The following is a 24,393-nucleotide window of genomic DNA, read 5'->3' as shown; positions in this document are numbered from 1 at the left end:
TGCTCTTGCCAGTCAATGCAAACACTTCTTTCTTTGGGTCAGTTGTTACCCTCTGGTTCACTTGTCTGCCTTCTCCTTTCTCTGGAAAGTATCTTTTGTCCTCACAAGGCAATATATTCATTGACTGACTTTGTTTGCTGTGCGTTGTCTCCTCTGAAATAATTTGGAGAAACATAGCATTTAACTTTTCAGAGTTTATGTTCTAAAATTTGACTATTTTATTTCCCAGAGAGATTGGAACAATTATCAGGTCATTAGGATGCTGCCCTAGTGAAAGAGAGCTACATGATCTGATTGCAGAGGTAAGTGGAGCTAGGGAAGTTTCATTCAGCAGACTCTGTGTGACTCCAGTTCCTTATAATTAGAAAAATCCTTTCCTGAAATTAAAAATTCTCTAAACTACTGCTTAATGAAAGCATTAGGATGGATATGTGAATTAGCTAACCAATAGGGCCTGGAAGAATTAATATAGGCTCTTAAAGAAATGACTATGCCCAAATAGTGCAAAGGACTAAACAGGGGCCCCACTCTAGATATTATCCTCTTTAAAATTTGTTGAAGAAAGAACTAAATATAGGAGATTGACCATATGGAGAAAGAATACTGACAGATGGAAAGAACATGTAAATAACGTCCATTCAAAGGAGATAGAAGCAGAAATAGAGACAGTAAGGAATTTATGTTTATTGGGGAAATAAAACTAGCTTTCAGAATTCATAGTAAACACAATATAATATGAAGTAATGTAACATTGATCATACCGCCTAAGATTTTTAAAAGTGATTATTTGTAATCAATAAAATAGTACAATATAATATAACACTGTAACAAAGTATATAAGTTCCTGGAGAGAATTACCCCATAAAACAATGATGAGGAGCCTGAGACCAGAGAGCCTGAGGCCTTGTTTGGCTTTCCAGAAAAGTGTCTGATCTAATTGCCAATGCAGATCAACCAGCCAGAAGCCTGACAGGAAAAAAGCTACCAGGGCCATCAGGAGAAGAATCTTTTCTCAGTTCCTCTCTAGGTGTGTGGGTTTTGGTGGAGGAGAAAGGAAAAAGGCAAAGAAGTGGGATTTTATTTATTTCCATGTTCCTTGCACCAGTAGCTCAATGTTACACAGAAGAGAAGTAAATATCACTGGGAAAGTGACTTAACATCTGTATCAGATTCTCCATAATAATACCTACTGGAAAGTATTCTTCAACGATAAATGAAATAATGTATAGGAAGTGTGATTTGAATCCTGAAGCACTATGTAAAGTTAAGGGATGGAAGATTAGAAAGACACTCTATTTTCCACATATTTGCACCTCTGTAACTAAAAGGCAGTACCAGTTTTTCATTAATATTTAAAAATATTCTCTAAAGCAGGGAATCCTTATTATTCCATTTTGGAATCTAATAAAGCTATTTTTTCCTAGGAGAGTGTGTTTTTGGGGATAAGGGGATATCTTGTTTGGCCTGAATTGGTCCTTCCCCTTAAACTAATTTAAAAACAGATGTTGAGGGCCTCCCCTGGTGGCACAGCGATTGAGCGCTGGGTAGTGAAGCTGCCCGCAGCCTCTGCAGCACCAGTTCGATCTCTGGCCGGTGGGTGAGGTCCCACATGGCGTGCAGACCTCTCCTGCCGCCCTCTGCTCCCCTCAGCAGTGTACTTCGTCACTCTGCCTGTTGTACTGTCCGTTCTGGCTCTGGTGAATTCTGTCACCCTCCCGTGCCTCTGACTGTACCCAGTGCTTGTATAATAAATAAATAAATCTTTAAAAAAAAAAAAAAGAGAAATCTCTAGGTTTAAAAAAAAAAAAAAACAACAGGTATTGATCCATGGCCTTTAAGTGTTTATCAACAAAGCTAGACTGGTATTAGGAAAAGAAAAGTTGGCACTATGGAAGCGATAGAAACTGGAAGATGAACTTAAAGTGAAATCATAATTACTGCATATAATTCAGCAGAGAAAGTGGAGCAGTAATGAAAAATGCCTCCGAATGTCTGAAAAGGAGAAGCTTCAGAGCTTAGTCCCTTTATGATTTGTTTGTTTTATCCCTTTGTGACACGTATGTTTTAATCTGTAGCAAGGGTCTGCAAACCGCAACTGCTGGGCCAAATCCAGCCTGTCTTCTGTTTTTGCAAATAAAGTTTTATTGGAGCAGAGTTAGCATCATTTACTAACATATAGAGAGTTGTGCCAGAGACCATATGGCTTGCAAAGCTTGAAACATATACTATCTTCCTCTTTATAGAAAAACTGTGCCAACTCTTGATCTATAGGTTTCTCTGGCAAAGTAGAACAAATACCACATCTAGGGTCAAGAATTCTCAGTTCAGAATCCACAGCTACCTAATATAACTGTGATTTTTGGTGAGCCACTTACTTTTTCAGCATGGTTCCACTTCTGCAAAAGGAGTGTAATGATATCAAAATGTTTATGAGTATTAAATTTAATAACTGTGAGGGAAAGCTGTTACTTGGTGGGCACTCAGTGCATAATTTGGGTTTGCCTCTTGTATAGGTGGCTCTCTATCAGAATGTCCCCACAAGTTTGGGCAGTTAACCGCAGTAACATTTTATTTTGCCTTTACTTTGCTCTTAGGGTCATTGACATGACATTTGAAAATTACAGATATTTATAACAGTTATGGACCAATAGGATCATTGAACTCTCTAAGCTAAGTAAATGGTTTTCTGTGCTTGCACACAGCTTATGCAAATTAAATGATAGCAATATGCTTAAGAAGCTCTGGATGTGACTATTCTTTCTGAAGTTTCCTAGACAATTGAGGGAATAAAAACACACAGATATTTGTAGATATCAAATACATTTAGAAAATCAAAGCTCCTTAATAATAAACATGTAGGGGTAAATGTCATATTGCTACATGTCCCATAATAATGTCAGAAATGAAACTAATTTTGCTTGATCCTGTTAGCAAGTCTTGTACAAGAAAAACTGCAACATGTAAATCAAATGGATAGATATATAAGTAAATGGGTTAGATAGGTTTGTGAATTAGAAAAACTCAACATTGTTAAGATGGCAGTTCTCAGATTAATTTATAGAATTCAATGCATTTTTAGCTGAAATCATAGCAATATTTTTGAGGAAATATACTAGCTGGTTCTAAAATTTGAATGAAAAATAAAGGATATAGAATAACCAGTATATAATAATTGTGAAAAGGAAGGATAAGATTGGACTTATACTATCTGATTGCAAGACTTACTGTGAAGCAACAGTAATCAGGACAGTATGATATTGGTATAGTGATACACATGTAGATCAAAGGACAGACTAGAGAATCCAGAAATAGACCCACATTTATATATTTGACAAAGGTACTAAATTAATTCAATGAAGAAAGGACAGTCATTTCAACAAACAGTGCTGGTGCAAATGGATATCTGAATAGAAAGAAAACAAATTTCAACATTCTCTTACTCCATACATAGACATTAACTAGAAATGGATCATAGGTCTGAACATAAGAGCCAGATCTATACAAAATCTTATAGGACTGTGTAACATTGGGTGAGCCAAAGATTTCTCTTTTTTTTAAATTATTCACTTAAAGATATTTAAAATTTATTTATTTATATATATTTTACATCATTGTTCATTTTTATACAATGTTTGCTCCCTTACCCCCTCAGGTATAGTCCCCATAGAATTTCCTCCACCAATGCACCTGTGCACCATCACCATAGTCCCCTGTGCTCCTCTCTCCCCCTCACCTGCAGGATGTCTCTGGTTTATAATTGTTTGTTTTTGTTTTGTTTTGTCATGTTTTGTAATGTCATAATTTTTTGCCCCTGATGTCTTATTTGGTTCCCCTGTATTCCTCCTAGAAGTGAAACCATCTGATATTTTTCTTTTTCCTTCTGACTTATTTCACTGAGCATAATTACTTCTAGCTCCATCCATGTTGCTGCGTGGCATGAGTTTATCTTTTTTGATTGCTGAATAGTATTCCACATTTTCTTGTCCCAGTCGTCTATATTTTGGGCATTTGGGTTGTTTCCAGGTTTTACCTATTATAAATAGTGCTGCAATAAACATAGGGATACAAGTATTCTTTTGAATCAGTGTTTTTTTGTCCTTTGGGTAGATCCCTTGGAGTGGAATTGCTGGGTAGCTCCAGCAATTGTAGCTCCATTTGGTAGCTCCATTTTCAGAAGACTGAGGAACCTCCAGAGAGCTTTCCATAGTGGTTGGACCAGTTTGCACTCCCACCAGCAGTGTAGGAGAGTTCCTTTTTCACCACATCCTCACCAACATTTGTTGTTGCTAGTTTTCTTAATATGTGCCATTCTTACTGGTGTAAGGTGGTATGTCATTGTGGTTTTGATTTTGAGCCAAAAATTTCTTAGTGCACAACATGCAGGAAACAGAAAAGAAAAACAGTGCTCCACTTCATCAATATTTTAAAACTTTGCCCATCAAATAACAGTTTAAAAATAAACATATATAAGTCACATTGAGGAAAATATTGCAAATAATTTATCTGAAATTTATCTGGATTTATGAACATCTGTTTCAACTAAAGATGGGATCAATACAAATTTTAAAATAGTCAAAGGTTTGAGACTGGTTAGCACATAAAAGGTGATATATGTCTCTAGTCATTTTCTTGGAGTTGTTCTGTTGATAATGTTATCTGCCCCCCTCTCTTTGTTCTCTCTTTTGTAATTCTCATGCTTCACTAATGTACTTCGGACCTCGTTTCTAATTTTCTTATTTTTCACTATTCCAGTTTCCATCTCTTTTTGTTCTACTCTCTGGAATATCTGGAATTTCTTTCCCAATATATTTGAGTTTTTCATTTTTGTTGCATTTTTTAACTTCCAGTAGCTTGCTTTGTTCTTTGAATGCTTCTTTCTAGCCTCCTATTCTTGTTTTACATTTCTGACGATATTAATGTCAGTTTGTTTGAATTTTCTTTACTTAGTCTGTTTTTTCCATTTTGATATTTGCATTTCTTTTAGTCTCTTTTTGTTAATAGCTTTTCTCATATATCAAGTAAACCTTGACTGTCAGCATGTAACAAACACATTGTTGTGGAACTTGTCAACTTTAAATTTCATTGTTGGGCAATCTGAAATCACCAACATCAAAATCCTTGGGAATTTTCTTTTGTGCTGCTTCAGTTCCCCAGGAAGGAGACTTTTAAGAATCTGCCTAGGAGACAAAATCATCTGACTGCTAATTTGGACACCTTCTATTTTCTAACTTCCAGAATATAAATTTGTGGACTCCTGCTGGGGTGGAATCAGTGACCCTGTGGGAAAACTGAGAAGGGGTTTGAAGATTTACTTTTCAAACAGTTTACCCTTGTACTCCTGATTTTAGTTCCTGCTGTCTTTTTCACAAGTTCCAGAAGTAACTGGTACTGTTTTTTAAAATTCTTAACGCATTGCTGGTTTGGAATTGAGATCACTGTCACTCTTGCACCTGCTTCCAGCTTCCAAATGTTATAGCTATTGTAGCCTTTACTGTGTCCCCAAGTAGATTTATGATTGTTTTTTAAAAAAATCCCTTTACTGGGCTGCCCCCACATCTGGAGGTGAGCTGAAAAGCCCCCATAAGCCATAAGCCAGGCCAGCGACCACTATATTCATAGTACCAATGCCCTACTGGACTTCTGGCATAACAGTTTTTGACTCGATTGGACCACCAGTTTCTGACATCCCAGAAAGAGCATACCAGAAAGGTGCCCACCAGTACCAGCGACACAGTGTCCCCACGCATAGGATAAATTAGAAAACAAGCAGCAGGAAGAAGAAAAACTACAAGCAGCTGGCTGCTGGGGCCCAGAGGGGGTTCCAGTCAGAGCCAGGGCAGACCACGGGTGCATAGAAGTGCCCTCCCGACTCGCCATTTTAGATCAGGGAGCTTTGTGTGTCTGCAACACACCTAGACTGCATGGAGCTGGGAAAGGGCTGCCACCTCAGCCAGAGGTGAAGCTGAAAATCCCCCTTAAGCCAGGCCCCATCTGGCTTCTGGAGCCCAGAGAGGGATCCAGTCAGTGCCAGGGCAGACCGCAGGTGCACGGAAGTGCCCTCCGGACTCGCCATTTTAGGTCAGGGACCTTTTGCTTATCTGCAACACACTTAGACTGCTTGGAGCTGGGGAAGGGCTGCCCCCACAAGCCAGTGAGCTGAAAAGCCCCCACAAGCCAGGCCTCATCTGGCCACCAGTCTTATCCCAGAGGGGGATCCAGCAATTTGGAGCCCAGTGGGGGATCCTGCCACTGCAGGGTAGACTGTGGGACCATAAGACCCTCCTTGGAATTAAACAAATACAGAAGGAGGAGATTCTCGGTGACAGTGACCGCTAACATATTCATAGTACTACTGCCCTACCATAATTCAGACATAACAGTTTTTGACTCAATTGGACCACTAGTTTCTGACATCCCAGAAAGAGAACACCAAAAAGATGCTGGCCAGTACCAGCAACACAGTGTCCCAAACACATAGGACAAATTAGAAAACAAGCAACAGGGAGAAGAAAAACTACAAACAACCAAGCAATTCCTCAGGGAGAAGACACACACCAAAAAGAAAATAACCCTCCAGAATGCAACAACAGTGACTTGAAAGAACTCATGAGCCTTCCAGAAAGAGAATTTAAAATTGCCATGATTAAAAAACTGAAAGAAGTCGAAAATAATATGGCAAAGATAATCAATAATCAGAAGAATGAAATTGAGTACCTAAAGAGGGAAGTGAAAGAATGCAGGAGATCAAAGAATTAATGGAGGAGCTAAAGAACTCTGGGAAAATCAGTGAAAGAAGAATAGATGAAATGGAAGAACGAATAAATACTCTCGGAAACACAGAAATAAAAAGAACCAAATCAGAAAAGGAAGGTGAAGTAAGAAGGAGAAAGAATGAAGAAAGACTTTGGGAACTACCTGACTCCATGAGGAAAGGAAATATAAGAGTCAAAGGAATCCCAGAAGGAGAGGAGAGAGACATAGGAACAGAGAAAATATTCAAGGAAACAATTGAAGAGAACTTCCCAAGTGTGAAGAAAGAGCTGAAAATAGACATACAAGAAGCAAGAAGAACACCAAACTTCCATGGTGAAAGGAAAAATACAGCAAAACACGTAATAGTAAAGCTCCCAAGAATCCAAGACAAGGAAAAAATAATGAAGCTGACAAGAGTTAAACAGATAACATACAAAGGAAAACCGATCAGGCTGACATCAGACTTCTCTGAAGAAACACTATGGGCAAGGAGAGAGTGAAGGGACATAGTCAACAGACTCTAAGACAATAAATGCCAACCAAGAATCCTCTATCCTGCAAAGCTTTCCTTCCTCTATGAAGAAAGAATAAGGACTTTTTCAGACAAACAGAAATGCTGGAATTTCATTACGACTAAATCCCCACTCCAAAAAATACTACAAGGAATCCTAAAGCCAGAACTAACAGACAGATGCATAACAATGAAACAAGACTAAAACTAAAAAAGAAAAGGAAAAAAAGTTATTAAAAGAATAAATAAATAAAATCAGAGGAAACACAAACAAAATGGCAATTACAGATGCTAACATATCAATATTAACTCTAAATGTAAATGGACTTTTATTACTGAAACAAAAAAAAATCAAATACTTGGGAATAAACCTAACAAAAGAGGTAAAGGACCTATACAAAGAAAACTATAAAACACTGCTAAAAGAAATAGAAGAAGACACAAAGAAATGGAAAGACATCCCCTGCTCATGGATTGGGAGAATTAACATTATCAAAATGGCCATCCTACCAAAAGCAATTTACAGATTAAATGCACTTCCAATAAAAATTTCAATGACATTCTTCAAAGAAATAGAACAAATATTGAAATTCATATGGAGCCACCAGAAACCCTGAATAGCCAAAGCTCTCCTGAAAAAAAAAAAAAAAGAAGGGAATGATGGCATCACATTCCCAGATTTCAAACTAGACTACAAAGCCATAATAATCAAAACTGCATGGTATTGGCATAAGAACAGACACACGGACCAGTGGAACTGAATAGAAAATCCAGAAATAAACCTACAGATTTACAGTCAACTAATTTTTGACAAAGGAGCAAGGGATATGCAATGGAGCAAAGAAAGTTTGTTCAGTAAATGGTGCTGGGGAAACTGGGTCACTACATGCAAAAGAATGAAGCTTGACTACTACCTCACACCATGCACAAAAACCAACTCAACATGGATTAAAGAACTAGACATAAGACCTGAAACCATAAAATATATAGAAGGACATATAGGTGAAACATTGCAGGACATGCACCTCAGCAACATCTTTGAAGACTTCTATCACCCGAAGCAGTGATAGTGAAGGCAAAGATAAACAGCTGGGACCACATCAAATTAAAGAGCTTCTGCACAGCAAAAGAGACAGTAACCAAAACAAAGAGACACCCCACCGACTGGGAGAAAATTTTTGCACCCAACACTATGATAAAGGATTGATCACAAAAACAAAGTAAATAATGCTGTCAAAATGGGCAGAAGAGCTGAAAAAGAACTTCTCCAAAGAGGAAATGCAAATGGCCAACAGGCTATAAAAAAAGTTCAGCATCACTTGTAATCAGGGAAATGCAAATCAAAACTACAATGAGATACCATCTTACAACAGTGAGAATGTCACATATTAAAAAAACTAGCTACAACAAATTTCGGCGAGGATGTGGAGTAAAAGGAACTCTTCTGTGCTGCTGGTGGGAGTGCAAACTGGCCTAACCACTATGGAAAGCTATGTGGAGATTCCTCAACCTGCTAAAGATGGAGTTTCCATATGATCCAGCAATTCCACTCCTAGGTGTTTACCCAAAGGACACAGAATCATTAATTCAATAGGGCTCCTGCACCCCTATGTTTATAGCAGCACTATTTACAATAGCTAAGCTACAGGAACAACCCAAATGCCCAAAAATATATGACTGGATCAAGAAGATGTGGTACATATACACCATGGAATATCTGTCAAAAATATCATCTGTCATATATAGAAGGAAATATAGAAGGAAAAATATCTGACAGAATATCATCTGTCAAAAAAGATAAACTCATGCAATTTGGATGGAGCTGGAAGGGATCATGCTCAGCAAAATAAGCCAGAAAGGAAAAGAAAAATACTGGATGGTCTCACTCATAGCAGGAATTTAGAAAACTTAAATAAGGGACCAGGAAAAAGACTAATTTTAATAAAGTAAAAATTAAAATCAACAAGCAACTATAAATCAGAATCACACGATGGGAGGATGGGGAGAGGAGGAGGGATTAGGGTCAAAATAAGGGGCGTGGGAATTGTATGGGGAATATAACCAAGAGGAAAATGCATACATTGCGCAAAAATGAAAAATGATGTAAAAATATATATAAAATAAAATAAAATATAAAAAAAGAAAAAGACTATTAATAAAAAATGCCTTTACTAAAATTTTAATGAGGTTTGATATAGAGTAAATTTGGATGTATATGTGCAATTTGTCTTTTTATGGCAGTAAAATCGCATCATAATTATTATATAAGTTTCAGTAGTGTATCATTAAAAATCAACACAATTTACATTCTTTACCTAGAAATTCCATTGATATTTGATTAAATAATCATTCAGCAAAAAAAAAATAGCAATAATAGCCCAGAGAAAAGTAATTAAATCTAAATGAGACCATTTGATAATCTTTTGGGTTTTGTTTGCTGTTTGTTTGCATTTAAAAGGATAGGTTTATTAGGAAAGCTTAATAATCTTTCAAAAGAGAGCATTATTTAATGTTAGAGTCAGAACACTGGACAATTATCAGTGTCAGATAAAAGTATATAGTTAATATTAAAGAATTAAAGGACATTCAGTCAATTTAAAGAAGAAAAAAACTAACTAAGCATATGAAACTCAAGGTACATAGAAAACATGAGGTAAGGGAACTAAAAGCCATAATAAAATGCAATTGGACTCAGTTCACAAGTTAAAAAAAATCACAGATTGTAAAATTGGAGTTTATAAAGGTCCATTGTGCCAGCAAATCCTGCTTCAAATCATAAATTGATTGCTTTTCACCACTTCCACATCCATCACCTTAGTCTAAGCCATTGTCATTTTTCCTTTAACACCACAGTGGTCTTTGACCTGCTCTCTGTAGTCCCACACTCGGTCCCCTGCAGTCTGCTCTTCACACTGTGGTCAAGAGGAATCCTTTTAAAAAGGTGTTAGAGCATCCAGTCGTCTGCTGGAACCCACCTTCTGAGGTTCCAGACTCACTTAGAAAAAACACCAAAAAGTACTTTTGCTTACAAGCTCTTAGGTATTCAGCTCTGTCATTTCCTACTATTGTCTTTGCTTGCATACTGGTTTCCTTGCTATTTTTAGACTGTGTCGATCATACTATAGTCAAAGTCCTGTTCTTGCTTTTACAGATACTTGGTATGCACTTCTTCTAAGTATCCATAGTACATAGAGACATTTAATGTTAAATCTGTGCCAGAGTGAGTCCTAGTATGGCAAGAAAAGGATCTTAGATATAATGCTGGTACCCTGCCTTGCCCATTTTTCACCTGTCCTTGTGAATCTGCACACTTGAAAATTTGTTTCTGGCTGAGATCTCTGATCTCAGTCTCACTTGACAATCCACCCCTTTGTTTTATTTCAGTAGTATTCAGCACAATCTGAAATTATCCCCCTTTTAACTATTTATGTGTCTATTTTTCACCTCTGGTATACAAACTCCTTGAAGGCAGAATGTTTATCCTTTTTTTTTTTTTTAAAAAAAAAAGATTTATTTATTTATTTATTTATTTATACAAGCACTGGGCACAGTCAGAAGCGCTGGAGGGTGAGAGAATTCCCCAGAGCCAGAGCGGGGAGCAGAGCAGGCAGAAGGACCGAAGTACACTGCTGAGGGGAGCAGCGGGCGGCAGGAAAGGTCTGCCCGCCATGCAGGACCCTCCTCTGGTGGCCGGGGAGCAGCTGGGGATCGAACCGGCGCTGCAGAGGTTGCGGGCAGCTTCGCAACCCAGTGCTCAACCGCTGCGCCGCCGGGGAGGCCCTGTTTATCCTTTTTTTATATCGTTGCCTCCTTGTTGCTAGAACAAAACCTGGCATATACTGTTCTTGAACCTGTTCTACTCTTTCCTGTAAGCCTGAGCAATATTCTGGTTGCAAGTAAGTTTATTATATTTTCTCATATGCCTCTACTACTTAATAGCAAATGTGGACATTCAGGCTTGTAAATCAATACAGAGTTACTTGAGTGAAGAATTTTATAATAGGTCTATTTCATGTTTTCAAGAATTCCAACTTTGTGTTAAGTGAAAATAATTAAAGTTGTTGTGAGCTGATAATTATTCATTCAACAAGTAATAGAGTACACATTTGCTATATGCCAGGTACCAGGGATAGAAAAGTACATGAAAATTGGAGGGAAAAAAGCCTCATCCTAATTTGACTTAAGATAGTTTTGAACATTTGAACAATTGTGAACATCAAAAATTAAATACATGTGCATTTAAATACTTATGATTCTATTTAGTACTATTTATTTAGCTAAGTGAAAAAATTCATTCATCAATGAAATTTCAATAGTGTTTTGTTTTGCTGCAGTCAATGGTTAATATTAAATTAATAGTGGAGAGAAGTCTTTATGATGTCAAACTATATAGTGATAAAACAATATAGTGATTCTACTGAGTCATTTCCTACACTTTTCATGTTGGGTAGAAAATATCATACCATACCACACTTACCACATGCCCCAAAAGTAAAAAAGGACCACATTTCCACAAGATTTTTAATTGGTTACATAGCCTCAGATTTTTTTTTCAAACTTCAGAAATGATAGTTTAGTAGAACAAGATCTATATAATCCAAATCCATGTTCAGTGGATATTTCCATCCACTTGAAGTGTAACAACATCATTCTGGTTCCAGATAATCCTTCAGATGTCACATCATCTACTTATACCCAGCTTTCAGAGACAGAGATAGGGTTGGGCGAATTAATAATCTGGAGTAGCTGGTGACATGAAATAGTTTTGTCTGTTATTTTCCTGCATATCGTGCATTGAGGAAGATGGAAGACTGAAATATATATCTGCTCTAATTTGTGTTTACCGTAGATCATGAGTTTAAAAAATTGGAGACCTGGAGGCGCTTTGGAGATTTTCTAGTAATGGCTACCATCCATTACTTCTATATGGAAATAGGCAAATTTAGGGAGGGGGAATTGAGGGGAATGTATTATACTAGGAATACACTGGAAGCATTCCTTATTTATAATTGGACAAAAGCAGCAAATGTTGCTAAAGCAGTGTTTAATAGCAGGTAAACAGGATCCAGGGAAATCTGCAAATGTGGTTTTTCCTTTCTTAAATATTTAATATTTATAAATATACTTCTTAATTTTATATAGAACACAACCATGGCAACAGATGATTCAGGTTTGTATTTCAATTTTTTAATTATAATGTTTATATAACAGAAAAATTTTAAATAGAAAAAATCCTTTCAATAATCCATCACCATAATATAATCATTGTTACTATTTTAGTATACTTCCTTCCATATTATTTTCCTGTGTGTGTTTTTCATGACTGTGATCTTATATCACACTTCACTGTGTACAATTCTGAACCTTGCTTTTTTCACCTAATTATATCACAACCATTTTCCATGTTATTTCAAAGGGTTCATTATTAAAAGAAATACATACTGTTTATAAAAAATTGGAAAAGAAAAAATAGGGGCATGATACCTCATATATCTGTCATTCACATACAACCAAAATAGTTTAGCTCTTTCACTCATTGTTGCATCAAAATAGTTCTTCCTTGTTTAGCTGATCTTCAAAAACTAAAATTTTAGGAAGGCAGTGTTGTCATATACTACAACCAAGATGAACCTTGAAGATATTATGCTATGTGAAATATACCAGTCACAAAAAAGACATTTCATGATTGCATTTACATGAGGTGTTTAAAGTAGTCAAACTCCTGAAACAGAAAATTCTGTTTTAAGATGCAAGCCATGAGTTTGAATAAAGTTTCTTTTTTTTAAAAAAAAGATTGATTTATTTGTACAAGAACCAGGGTACAGGTCAGAGGCTCAGGAGGGTGAGAGGATTCACCAGAGACAGAGCGGGGAGCAGAACAGGCAGACAAACCGAAAGCACTGCTGAGGGGAGCAGCAGGCGCAGCAGGAGAAGTCTGCCGCTGCCATGTGGGAATCTCCCTGGCCCACCAGGAGTCAAACCCGCGCTGCAGAGGCTGTGGACAGCTTCACAGCGCTGCGCTCAACCCGCTGCGCCACCAGGGAGGCCCTGAATAAAGTTTCTTTTATAAAATGTAAAAATACGTAAAATGTGAAAATTAAGAGTAATATTTTAAGCTTGACCACTACCTCACACCATACACAAAAATCAACTCAAAATGGATTAAAGAACTAGACATAAGACCTGAAACCATAAAATACATAGAAGGAAATATAGGCGAAACACTACATGATTTGCACATCAAAGACATCTTTACAGACACATCACCCAAAGCAGTGATAGTGAAGACAAAGATAAACAGCTGGGACTACATCAAATTAAAGAGCTTCTGCACAGCAAAAGAGACAATAACAAAAACAAAGAGAAACCCCACCAACTGGGAGAACATTTTTGCACCCAACACTAATGATAAAGGACTGATCACAAAAATCTGCAAAGAGCTGATGAGACTCAGCAACAACAAAGAAAATAATCCAGTCAAAAAATGGGCAGAAGAGCTAAAAAGAAACTTCTCTGAAGAGGAAATGCAAATGGCCAACAGGCATATGAAAAAATGTTCAACATCACTTGCAATCAGGGAAATGCAAATCAAAACTACCATGAGATACCATCTCACACCAGTGAGAATGGCACATATTAAAAAAACTAGCAACAACAAATGTTGGCGAGGGTGTGGAGAAAAAGGAACTCTTCTGCACTGTTGGTGGGAGTGCAAACTGGTCCAACCACTATGGAGAGCTGTGTGGAGATTTCTGGACCTACTAAACATAGAGCTTCCATATGATCCAGCAATTCCACTCCTAGGTATTTACCCAAAGGACACAGAAACATCAATTCCAAAGAGCACCTGCACCCCTATGATTATAGCAGCACTGTTTACAATAGCTAAGCTTTGGAAACAACCCAAATGCCCAAAAATAGATGACTGGATCAAGAAGATGTGGTACATATATACCATGGAATATTACTCAGCATTCAAAAAAGATAAACACATGCAATTTGCAGCAACATGGATGGCGCTGGAAGGGATCATGCTCAGCGAAATAAGCCAAAAAGAAAAAGAAAAATACCGGATGGTCTCACTCATAGCAGGAATCTAGAAAACTTAAATAAGGGACCAGGAAAATGAATATAAGAAAGTGAAAATCAAAATCAACAAAAAACTATGAACCAGAGACACTTTTTGGGGGGTGGGGGGCGGGAGGGGAAGGATTGGGGTCAGAATGGGGCGTCTGCAATTGTATGGGGGAATATAAAAATAAAATTTAATATTAAAAAAATAAATAAATAAAATTAACATGTTATTACCATATGCACTTTAATGTATGTGTGGACCTAATAAAGTTAATATGTTCAGCTTGACCAAAGTTCTTTTAGGGAATTTTCTAATTAGGGAGAAAGAGGATCTCTTTATTTATCACTGTATTCAGTTATTCATTGTGTTACCTCCTGCCCCTTTTCTTTTTATTAGAAGATTTATTTATTTATGCATACAAGAACTGGGGTACAGGCCAGAGATGCAGGAGGGTGAGAGGATTCATCAGACAGAGCCGGGAGCAGAACAGACAGACGGACTGAAAACATTGCGGAGGGTAGCAGCGAGCAAGAATGGAGACGTCTGCGGTGCCATGTGCTTCTCTCCCTTGCCGGCGGGGCATGGACCCTGCACTGCAGAGGCTGCGGACAGCTGTGGACAGCTTCGCAGTGCTGCACTCAGGGAAGACTGTGCCTCCAGGGAAGACCTGCTCCTTTTCTTTCTTTCTTTCTTTTTTTTTTTTTTTAAGATTTATTTATTTATTTACACAAGCACTGGGTACAGTCAGAAGCGCAGGAGGGTGAGAGAATTCACCAGAGCCAGGGCCAGGAAGAGAACAGGCAGGCAGACAGAGGACACTGCTGAGGGGAGCCGCGGGCGCGGCAGGAGCCCTCCTCCGGTGGCCGGGGAGCAGCCGGGGATCGAACTGGTGCTACAGAGGCTGTGGGCAGCTTCGCAGCCCAGCGCTCAACTGCTGCGCTACCGGGGAGGCCCCCTGCTCCTTTTCTTAAACCAAATCTTAACTCAGGATAAAGATTTTTCTCCAATCCTGTTACAACATAATTTTAAACATAATTGTTTTTGGTATAAATGGATAGAATAACTTAGCAAGGACAGTCTCTACTTTCTACCTGTGTCAAATAGAGAGCATGCTGCTGGGGCTGGATCTAGGTGCAGAGAAATGAAAGTGAAGGGTATGAAATGACTCCCTAACACCTGCCCTGAGATAAAATGGAGAAATTATGTGCTTGATAGTTACTTGTTCTCCCATCACTTCAAATTGTAGAAACTCACATTTGGAAGCCACATTATTTATATCTGACGTGTCCACCTATAGACACCTTGGAATCTGTGATGGTCCTGCCCAGAGATGATTCAATCTATTTTGATCCTTCTAATAATACACACAGACTTATAACCCCAAAGAATCACAGATCCTTGTTTTTGCACAGTACCTTATGGGAGGTTTGGAATAAATAATTTTTCCAAAGGAGGCAGCTCTATTAAAGATAAATTTTTGATAAATGTCAATAAATTTTTATTACTTTAATCTGTCTAAGGTAAAGAAATATTTTCTAAATTGTATTTATGTTTTGGTTTTGAAATATGATTAATGTCAAAATGTGTATATATAGAATTCAGAGTCTAACTTGCAATATTTCATGGTTTTTATATTTTATACTAGAAATAATTTTACAAATTTATATGTGTATCTTATTTGGTAATCTGGAAGTAGTTGAAATATAGGAGCTTCATAAACCAGCCAAACTGATATTATCTTGCCTTTGTGAAGCATGAAATAGTTTAATTTATTGACTGATTGTTATCTCATGGGGAAGACATGAATTTTCACCATGTGTTTCATTGTTCCCAGTCACTGAGTTCAGCATTAAAATAAATAATGCTGTAATGAGAAAAGAGAGGCCTGATGATCTAACCATGGGAATGGAAGTCAGGAACTCTGGGCTGGGATCCTATCAAAGCACTTGACTGACTTTGAGGACCAGCACAATCACTTCACTTCCCAGAGCTGGAATTTCCTCACATGCAAAATAGGTTTAAACCTAACTTGTATCAAAGTAGAGTGAGAAATAATATTCACTTCAGACTCTGAGACTTAGATAAATGTTGATATTTTTAAGTCCCACAGTATTTACATATTTATTGAGACTCCATTGGAGGGAAGAGGATACACAGAGACAAGGATGTCTGAAGACACTCCCCCCTTGAAGTGGGGGGACCCCTTTGTGGGACCCCTTTGTGGGACAGTTAAGTCACCATATTTTCTTCAGGTGGCTTCGTTCCTTGGAGGTAGAGAAACCAGCTGTCACAGAGCCTTGATTGTTGAACTTCTATTATTAAATTCAGTTATTAAGATGAATTCATTATAAATGGTACTTGAAGTCTAAACTGGGGCATCTTCCTGCAAAGAGGTTTTATTACCTTTAAATTTATAAACACGACATTTTTGTCTATTTCCTACTTGTCAGCATATTATGCCTCTTCTTAGATGAAACGTGTTTGGGATAACAAGATATGTTTGGTTTGTTTTTGTCTCCTGAAGAGGGGGGATGCGTTTGGTTGCTGTCTGTTACTGTCTCCAAAGTGGCCCATAGGGAGCCAGCAGAGGTGGAGACATCACTGCTATTCCACACACCCTGTCTTAAAGACATTTTAATCCATGGATTTGAATAATCATTCAGCCATTATTGCATAACAGTCTTAGGAAGTAGTGTTTTTATCCTATCTTACAAATGCCCTCGTAGAATGAATTTGCCACTCTTTCACCCAAAGTAATAGAACCATCTCTTATCCTCATCTCTCTTCACTCCTGTCCAGATACCCAAAAGTGGTCATCTACTTAACTCTTTCTCTTTTATAACAGAAGAATAGGCCATAATTTAAAAATGCCTTTCAGGAAAACTAATGGAATCAAAGTGTAGCACGGAGTTTAGTGAATAATAATGTATCTGTATTGGTTCACAACATAGCAATGTCAGGATTAACAACAAGGGAAACTGGGTTAGGGCATCAATGGAAACGCCTCTCTGCAACTTTCTATGAATCTAAAACAAAACGGGCAAGGGAAGAACACAAGGGAATATGGTGGCGGTTCATGGGTGTTATGGTGGCGGGAGAATTATAGGGACAACAATGATGTAAGAAAAAAATTAATTAAAATAAATAACAAAAATATAAAACAATTCTAAAATTAAAAGCCTATTTAAATATAAAAATACTTGTAAAATGGTGTCTGGCATATACAGTCCATGAGCGCATGTTTAGAGTTATACAATTGTGTTTTCTGTATGCCACTGCATGTAGATCTTTTTTTGTAAACTAGAACAGGTTAGATGTGGCCTCTAGAGGACAGTGTTGGGTCATAGAAAGATTCCACAATTTGCCCAAGTTGAAGATGAACTTTTATTTTCCTTCTTGCTTTTAACCACAAAGCCTCTGTTTATAATCTTTTTTATTTAAAAATGTCAAAGAAAATGTATGCCTCTTCAGCTATCCTGGGTAGTTGGAGAATGGCTTTAACTTATTTTTGCGTGATTTGGCTCTACACAGATCCATCAGATAAGAGTGCTATGCAGCTTTCACCCTACTGTTCAGAGCCCCGAGGGCTCATGACGTTGTGTGGGAGTTCAGGGGGCATTACAATACACACAGTTATGTGCTGCTTGTGAGTTCTCTCACACTGCCAACTGAGAGAGTGCCACAGAGAGGAACTCCCTATGGAAAAACTAAAGACATTTTTTATATTGATGAGGATGCTCAAAAAATAAAGAGGGTTTTGATCTTTTTGAGACTGAGACTTTACAGTGATTTGTTGTGAGTGGGGAAAGGGAACAAAACCAGTGCTCTAGTTTCTAGAGCAAATTTCTAGGGTGATCAAATAGTTTTAATTTTAAATTATCCCTCTGAAGGTAGTCTCCTGAGATGGACATTTTATTTTTAAGAGACTCCTGGGGTTGGGAGTTGCAGTGTGTTACTCAAGCACATCTGAACCATGTGAGCATTAATTTACAAAATGCTTGCCCTTGGGCCTAGAAGCAGCTAAAGACAATTGTGCATATATTGACAACCATAGAAATCCTAATATATCATGCCATTATTAGAGCAATGATATTTTCTCCGGATAGTGGAGTCCCAAGGCTCTATTCATACTAGGTGAAAATCTAGTATAGATTTTAAAAAATAGTTGTCATTTTTATGACAGGGTGTTCCACTTAGCAGCATCCTATGGGTTTCTTATTTTTTGCTCAAGAAATAAATCTATTAGAAGTTCCTCTGTTGAATTGGATTCTATGAGCCTTTTAATAGGATTTTTGAAAGGGAGGGCAGAATTTACAGCTCCTCGTAAATAGGCTGACATGAAAGTCAAGATCAATAGTGTTTTGTTCAGCCATACCATTGAAGTCTGTCTCATTCTCACCCAACAGTGCTAGATACCAACAGTTCTCTCTCTCTCAAGTAGAGTATTCTCTTAATTAATGGTTGTATAACAAAGTTCCATTTATCATTACAGACAGTATTTAGTAATATTACAATGATATGATATTTGCTTTTTTAAAAATATATTTATTTTGTAGAAGAACTGGGGTGTAGGCCAGAGGTGTGGGGGGTATGTGAGAAGATTCACCAGACATAGAGTGGGGAGCAGAGCAGGCAGATCCACTGAAATACACTTCCGAGGGGAACAGTGGGGCAAGACAGGAGAGGTCTGTTGCGCCATATGTGGGTTAGTCCCTGGCAGGAATTGAACTCAGGCCCTAGTGGTGATAGTGCTGAGACTTAATCCCTAGACCACCAGGAGGGCCCTGATAACTGCTTTTGTCCTTGAGATAATGATTGATCTCCTAGCCTGGTTCTTTATTCAGAGTCTCTCAGGCAAAGGCTTGAACCCCAGGTTGTCCTTGACTCCCATTTTTACCCTGCTTACTCAGGAAATTCAGTACCAGGTCTTGTTTATTTTATTTCTTAAATATATCTTAAAACTATCCACTTCTGTCTCCATGGCCACCACTCTAATCCAAGCTCGTACATTTTCTTTGACTAGTGCAGAAGCCACCTCGCCTATAACCAGTGTGATCTTTCAAGCAACAAATCTATGAGACCTTCAGTGGTTTCCCATTGGTTTTAGGCTAACAACCAATTTTCAGGCCCTGCCTGATCTTGTCCTTGTCTCTCTCCAGCTTCATCTTGAACATTCTTATTCCCATGGTCCCACATCTTGGCCTTCAGTGCATCACACAGGATCTTAGCACACAGGATCTTTCCTGCTCTCTTTCTCTAATTACCTTCCCATCTTTTATAAATCATTTCAAATATGGTTTCTCATCAATGCCTTCCTGATCTCTGGGTCTAGAAAAGTTTCTTTTTTCTATGCTCTTCTAGCTCCATGCTTCTTTACTTCATTGTGTTGTGGTTTTTGGAGTCTGTGGGTTTGGAGTGTAGGATCCTGGAGTTCACTCTGGGAAAGGTTTCACCAGAGCTCCTGTTTCAGCAACACGTGGCGAGTTTCCCAGGTGAGTTTCTCCACGAGACAGAGATGTTAGTTATATTTAAAGAACAGGTTTATTAGGGAAGGGATAAAACAGTGAAAGACACTTGCATAGACACAAGCGGGCAGGAAAAACTGCCCCAGAAGGGAGGGGGTTGCTAAGAGAGGCCTGTGTGGTTGCAGGAGGGTGGCCTTGACAGGTCACCGGCAGGCAGGAAGGCTGCTGTCCTGCAGAGTGAGAGAGTTAGTGAAAAGAGGCACCTGCATAGGCACAGGTGAGCAGTGGGATTGCTGCCTTAGCCAGTGCAGAGACTGCACTGATATAGTATTCTGTTTGGGAGGGGCTCACTCCTTGTGGGCCCTCAGTTGGTTGCTAATTTTGTATAACTGCAGAATCTGAAAGGAGATTCCACAATGGGCTCAATCTCCATAGCTTTACCTTTGGATGAGTCCTCAGATACCTGCTTGGATGTTATGCTTTTTAAACTAGGCGTCCTGCCTAAGGATACTAGCCTGCGCCTAAGGATACTAATTTCCACAACTGTGTCGGATCTTGGCTTCCATAGCTGTGTCAGTGGCTATTCTAATCTCTTCTCCCCCACCTCCTTGTGTGAGCCAGGTTTCTGGTCTTGTGGCACACCTCCTTTTTAGTTTTTTTTTTTTTTTCTATTGTTTCCTCCATCGATTGTGCTTACAGAAACTTATAATTAGACACCCAGCTTTTTTTTTTTTTTTTAGTAATACATTGCTATCACCAGAATATAAGCTCAATGAGCAGGAATTATGCCTGAGTGTCCTCATCATCAAATCCCCAGCATTTGGCTCAGTGCTTGGAAAAAGTAGTTATTAAGATACATTTGTTGAGTAAGTGTATTTTTTTTTATTTTATTTTATGTTTAGGTAGAGGAAGAAGAGCCCACTGGATACATTCGATATGAGAAATTTCTTCCAGTAATGACCCAAGTACTAATGGAAAAAAGGTAAGAGAATATATGTAATTGCTAAAGCAAAATGACTAGAATTACATTAATTTCAAAACACTTCAGTTTTTCACTTTGTATATTATACTCAACCAATATTTATCTTAAAGTAAATTCTAATATTTTACTTCTAAACTGTCTGTGGTCTATCCTTGGAAATATCAACAATTTTAGTATTACTCTAATAAAGTATAATTAAGGACAAACAGCTACAAAATCATAAATAAGCACTATTCTTATCTTTCATTTTGAATATCAATGATGAATAAGTATTAACTCTGATTTTTTTTTCTAGAAAATGAGTAACCTTAGTTTGTCATAGTTAGTTTATTGTAGATATTTTGTTCCCTGTAAAGATTTCCATAATGTTGGGAAAAGCTGATAGATAACAACAAACATGCAAATGATTTTGAACTACATTTCCTGTAAGAGTAGAGTACTTTCAACTTTCATGTCTAGAATTTCAAAAAGATTTCAGTGAGGTCAGTAGTATTATCATAATAAGCAGATTTTGTTTCATGTTAAGTGTTTGTTTATTATGTAGTGACTGAGTTACATACTGTGGCGTTTACTTCTTTTATTGTGTAATTAGATACAGACCAATTCCAGAAGATGTCCTTCTTCGAGCTTTTGAGGTAAGCTCCAAATTTTACATGTACTTATATTCATATGAAAAACTCATCATGTAGAATTTCTTCACCAAGCCAAAATTATATCTATTCTTTCCCCCAAGGTATTAGATCCAGATAAACTTGGATTTATTCCTAAGGAAGAACTGATCAAGTTCATGACTGAAGAAGGTGAGAGTGATTTATTACTTAAAACAGTGACTTACTTATATAAGTGATTACCCTTTTTAAACAATTATGTAAAATCAATCATTCAGGTTAAAAAACAATTATATACAAACCCTATTATTTTGGTTTTGAGATGGTTTCCATTTTGTGGGTGACAAAAGAACAAAGGGTAAGTAGGTTAAGGGAAAATAGATTGTTACCATATAGGATGTTGTAAAGTATAATTATTATACTTCTATTAATTGAAGCCATCCCATTCACACTGAGTATTTCCAGAATAAAAAGTATGCCCCTCTGGAAAATTATTGATAGTAATGAACTAAATCACTGTAAATCTATGCCTGTTACTAGATTGAAGATTTGAATTGGAGTATATAGGATTTCCTTTTTTTAGAGGTTTTCAGTTGAAGTTATATTTCTTACAGGCTCAATTGAATATGAATCACACAAGTTGTTCATTTTTTATGCCAATGAAGCCACAAATATGTATTTTCATTGAACTTGAATTACATGTACACATATACACACTTATCCATGATACCTACACAGCTATATATGCTATCATTTATCCTTAGGAATTTTATCTGCTTAAGCTAATATATAAATTTGTTTTGCCTAAATGTCAGCAACCTAATGAACATTCTTTTGAAGCCATTTTCATATTAGTTTCCTCTTCCCCTCCTATACAAGCTAAGAGTTCTGTCCCCTTTGTTTAGTTCGCTGATTTACAGATTGAGTTCTGAATGATTCAGAGTTGCTAATCACTTGAGAGAGAATCTAAAGTATAAGTTATTTTGAGTAGGAAAAACTCAGAGGTATCTATATGCATAACTGGTTTGACCATTTTGACTTGAACCACCACTCTGTGAGAATACAGGGCATGAGAATAAGAATGACATGACAACCTTAGCTACCACCCAAGATCTCTTAGAACATTACTTAAATTATTTTAGGGATTAACTTTGACAGTCATGTTATGACTTTCAAAACAACAGCTTCTTAAATCTAAGGATTGATGTGAAGGAAGTAAATCCTAGATTATACCAGACAATAGGAATTAAGTAAAAGTGGCTAAACAGTTGAGTATCATTAGTATGGTGTACATACTATGTGTAGGTGACAGCTACTAAATGTAGTGAGAAGTTTGATACTAAAATCTGCTCACTTTCTCAAGTGATATATAATCCTATTTTGTAAATAAAACTAGCTTTCAAAACATTAGACAGTTGGATAAAAAAGAACTTCAAAAGATCAAGGTGGACTCGACCAGCCTGAAAAGCTTGGTTTGGGAAGACTTAAAAGGAAATAGTTTTCCTGAGATGGTGGCTTTTATATGGGTGAGTTATTGAGAGCTGGGGGTACAATCTTATGCATTATAGCACCCCCCCCCATAGTAAGCCTCATTTGTTGAAGTGATGAATAAATGAGTAGATGAATGAAGAGTAGGTGAAGAGGCTGATAAGAGAAGGAAAAAAACAGTATGAATAAAACTGGGAGGGAGGAATGCGCATGATACTTTGGGAACCCATGAGAAGAAGATAGGGTCCAGAAGGTCTTGTTGGCAAACAGCAATAAATGAATGCAGATAGATTTGCTGGGACTAGATTGTGGAGGCCGGGACTCAACCATTTAGAATTCTTCCTGTAAGCAAGGGAGAAGCACATGGGGTTTTGAGCAGATGTGTCATATGGCTCAGGGAAGATTGTGGGAAGGTTAATTTGGTGCAGATGTGTTAGAAAAGCTTAGATTAGGGAGACCAGTTAGAAGGCTAATTCAGCATTTTGAAATGCCCTAGTTCGGGCCTGATCTAGAAGTGGCAACAGGAATGAAAAGAAGAGACTTATAGACTAGGACAACCTGCAGCAGGATCCACTGGTCCTGATGTGTAACAGAGTGCAGGGGACAAAGATCGGAGCCAAGTCAAAAGTAACAACAGGGCTTTATCATGGATGGGTATTACTGATTTTGTCATGGGCTGAAAAAGGGAAATCAGGACCAGATTGCAATGATACAGAAAGAATGCAACTTTTCACAGTATCCATAGAGTATTAATCAGTGTGAGAATATTCTAAAACCATCAGTGCTCAGATTGTCATATGATGAATATAATAAGTTACATTAAATTAAGTTCTGACCGGATAGAAGTAACGTGTCCAGACATTTATATAGTGTCAGATCTGTATATAGTGTCAGATTTGTAAGGCATCATGGGAGATCTCAAACAATATTTTTTAAATAAACATGTTGCTGCCTATGTGCCAGGCAATGTTCTAAGTGCTATTCTTCAAAACTTATACCTCTGATAGAGGTAGCATTATTATCCCCTCCATTTTATAGCCACAAAAACTGAGGCACAGAAAGGTTAAGTGACTTGCCCAAGATTGTAAAACTACTAAGAGAAAACTACAATTTGAACCCAAGTTGTCAGGCTCCCAAGCGCGTGCTTTAAGCGATTAAGCTGTTTTCCTGCACCCCAATCAAATGCTGCATATCTCTCTTCCTTGTGTAAGAAAGTAGTGTGCCCACCTTCTGTATTTTACTGTGAGAAAGGCCTGGTTCTAAGCAGCAGAGTGTGGGCACTGAGTTCACGAACCTGGAGCCAGACTGTTCAGATCCCATTGACTGACTGGGGCTAACCGCCTTTTTTCTTCTCATGCTGGTGTCTCAACTGTCCCTGGAGATAATGGTTCTTCGGTGATAGGGAGAATACCTCAATTAACATATATGCAGCACTTAAATCAGTATCTGGTTCAATAAATGTTATTCGTATTCTTTTAAGAACTTATTTGGTGCTCATGTGAGTTCATTTG

The 24,393-nt window shown here is 37.6% G+C and overlaps 1 protein-coding gene across 1 annotated transcript in view; it reads left to right on the top strand.

The window, feature by feature from the left end:
• Positions 1-24,393, top strand: part of DRC8 (dynein regulatory complex subunit 8) — a gene marked incomplete at both ends in the record, with an annotated part of 102,283 nt that overhangs the window by 76,326 nt on the left and 1,564 nt on the right. The window contains 4 exons of the mRNA XM_084253570.1: positions 230-302; positions 20,707-20,786; positions 21,379-21,421; positions 21,520-21,586. Of these exons, the coding sequence (XP_084109696.1) occupies positions 230-302; positions 20,707-20,786; positions 21,379-21,421; positions 21,520-21,586 (263 nt within the window). The remainder of the gene's footprint in view (positions 1-229; positions 303-20,706; positions 20,787-21,378; positions 21,422-21,519; positions 21,587-24,393) is intronic.

Source organism: Talpa europaea (assembly GCF_964194135.1).
Source record: "Talpa europaea genome assembly, chromosome: 14".
In the NCBI taxonomy this organism is placed as follows: Eukaryota; Metazoa; Chordata; class Mammalia; order Eulipotyphla; family Talpidae; genus Talpa; species Talpa europaea.
The sequence above is the reverse complement of the archived record's forward strand: the minus strand, read 5'-3'. Positions and strand labels throughout refer to the sequence as shown.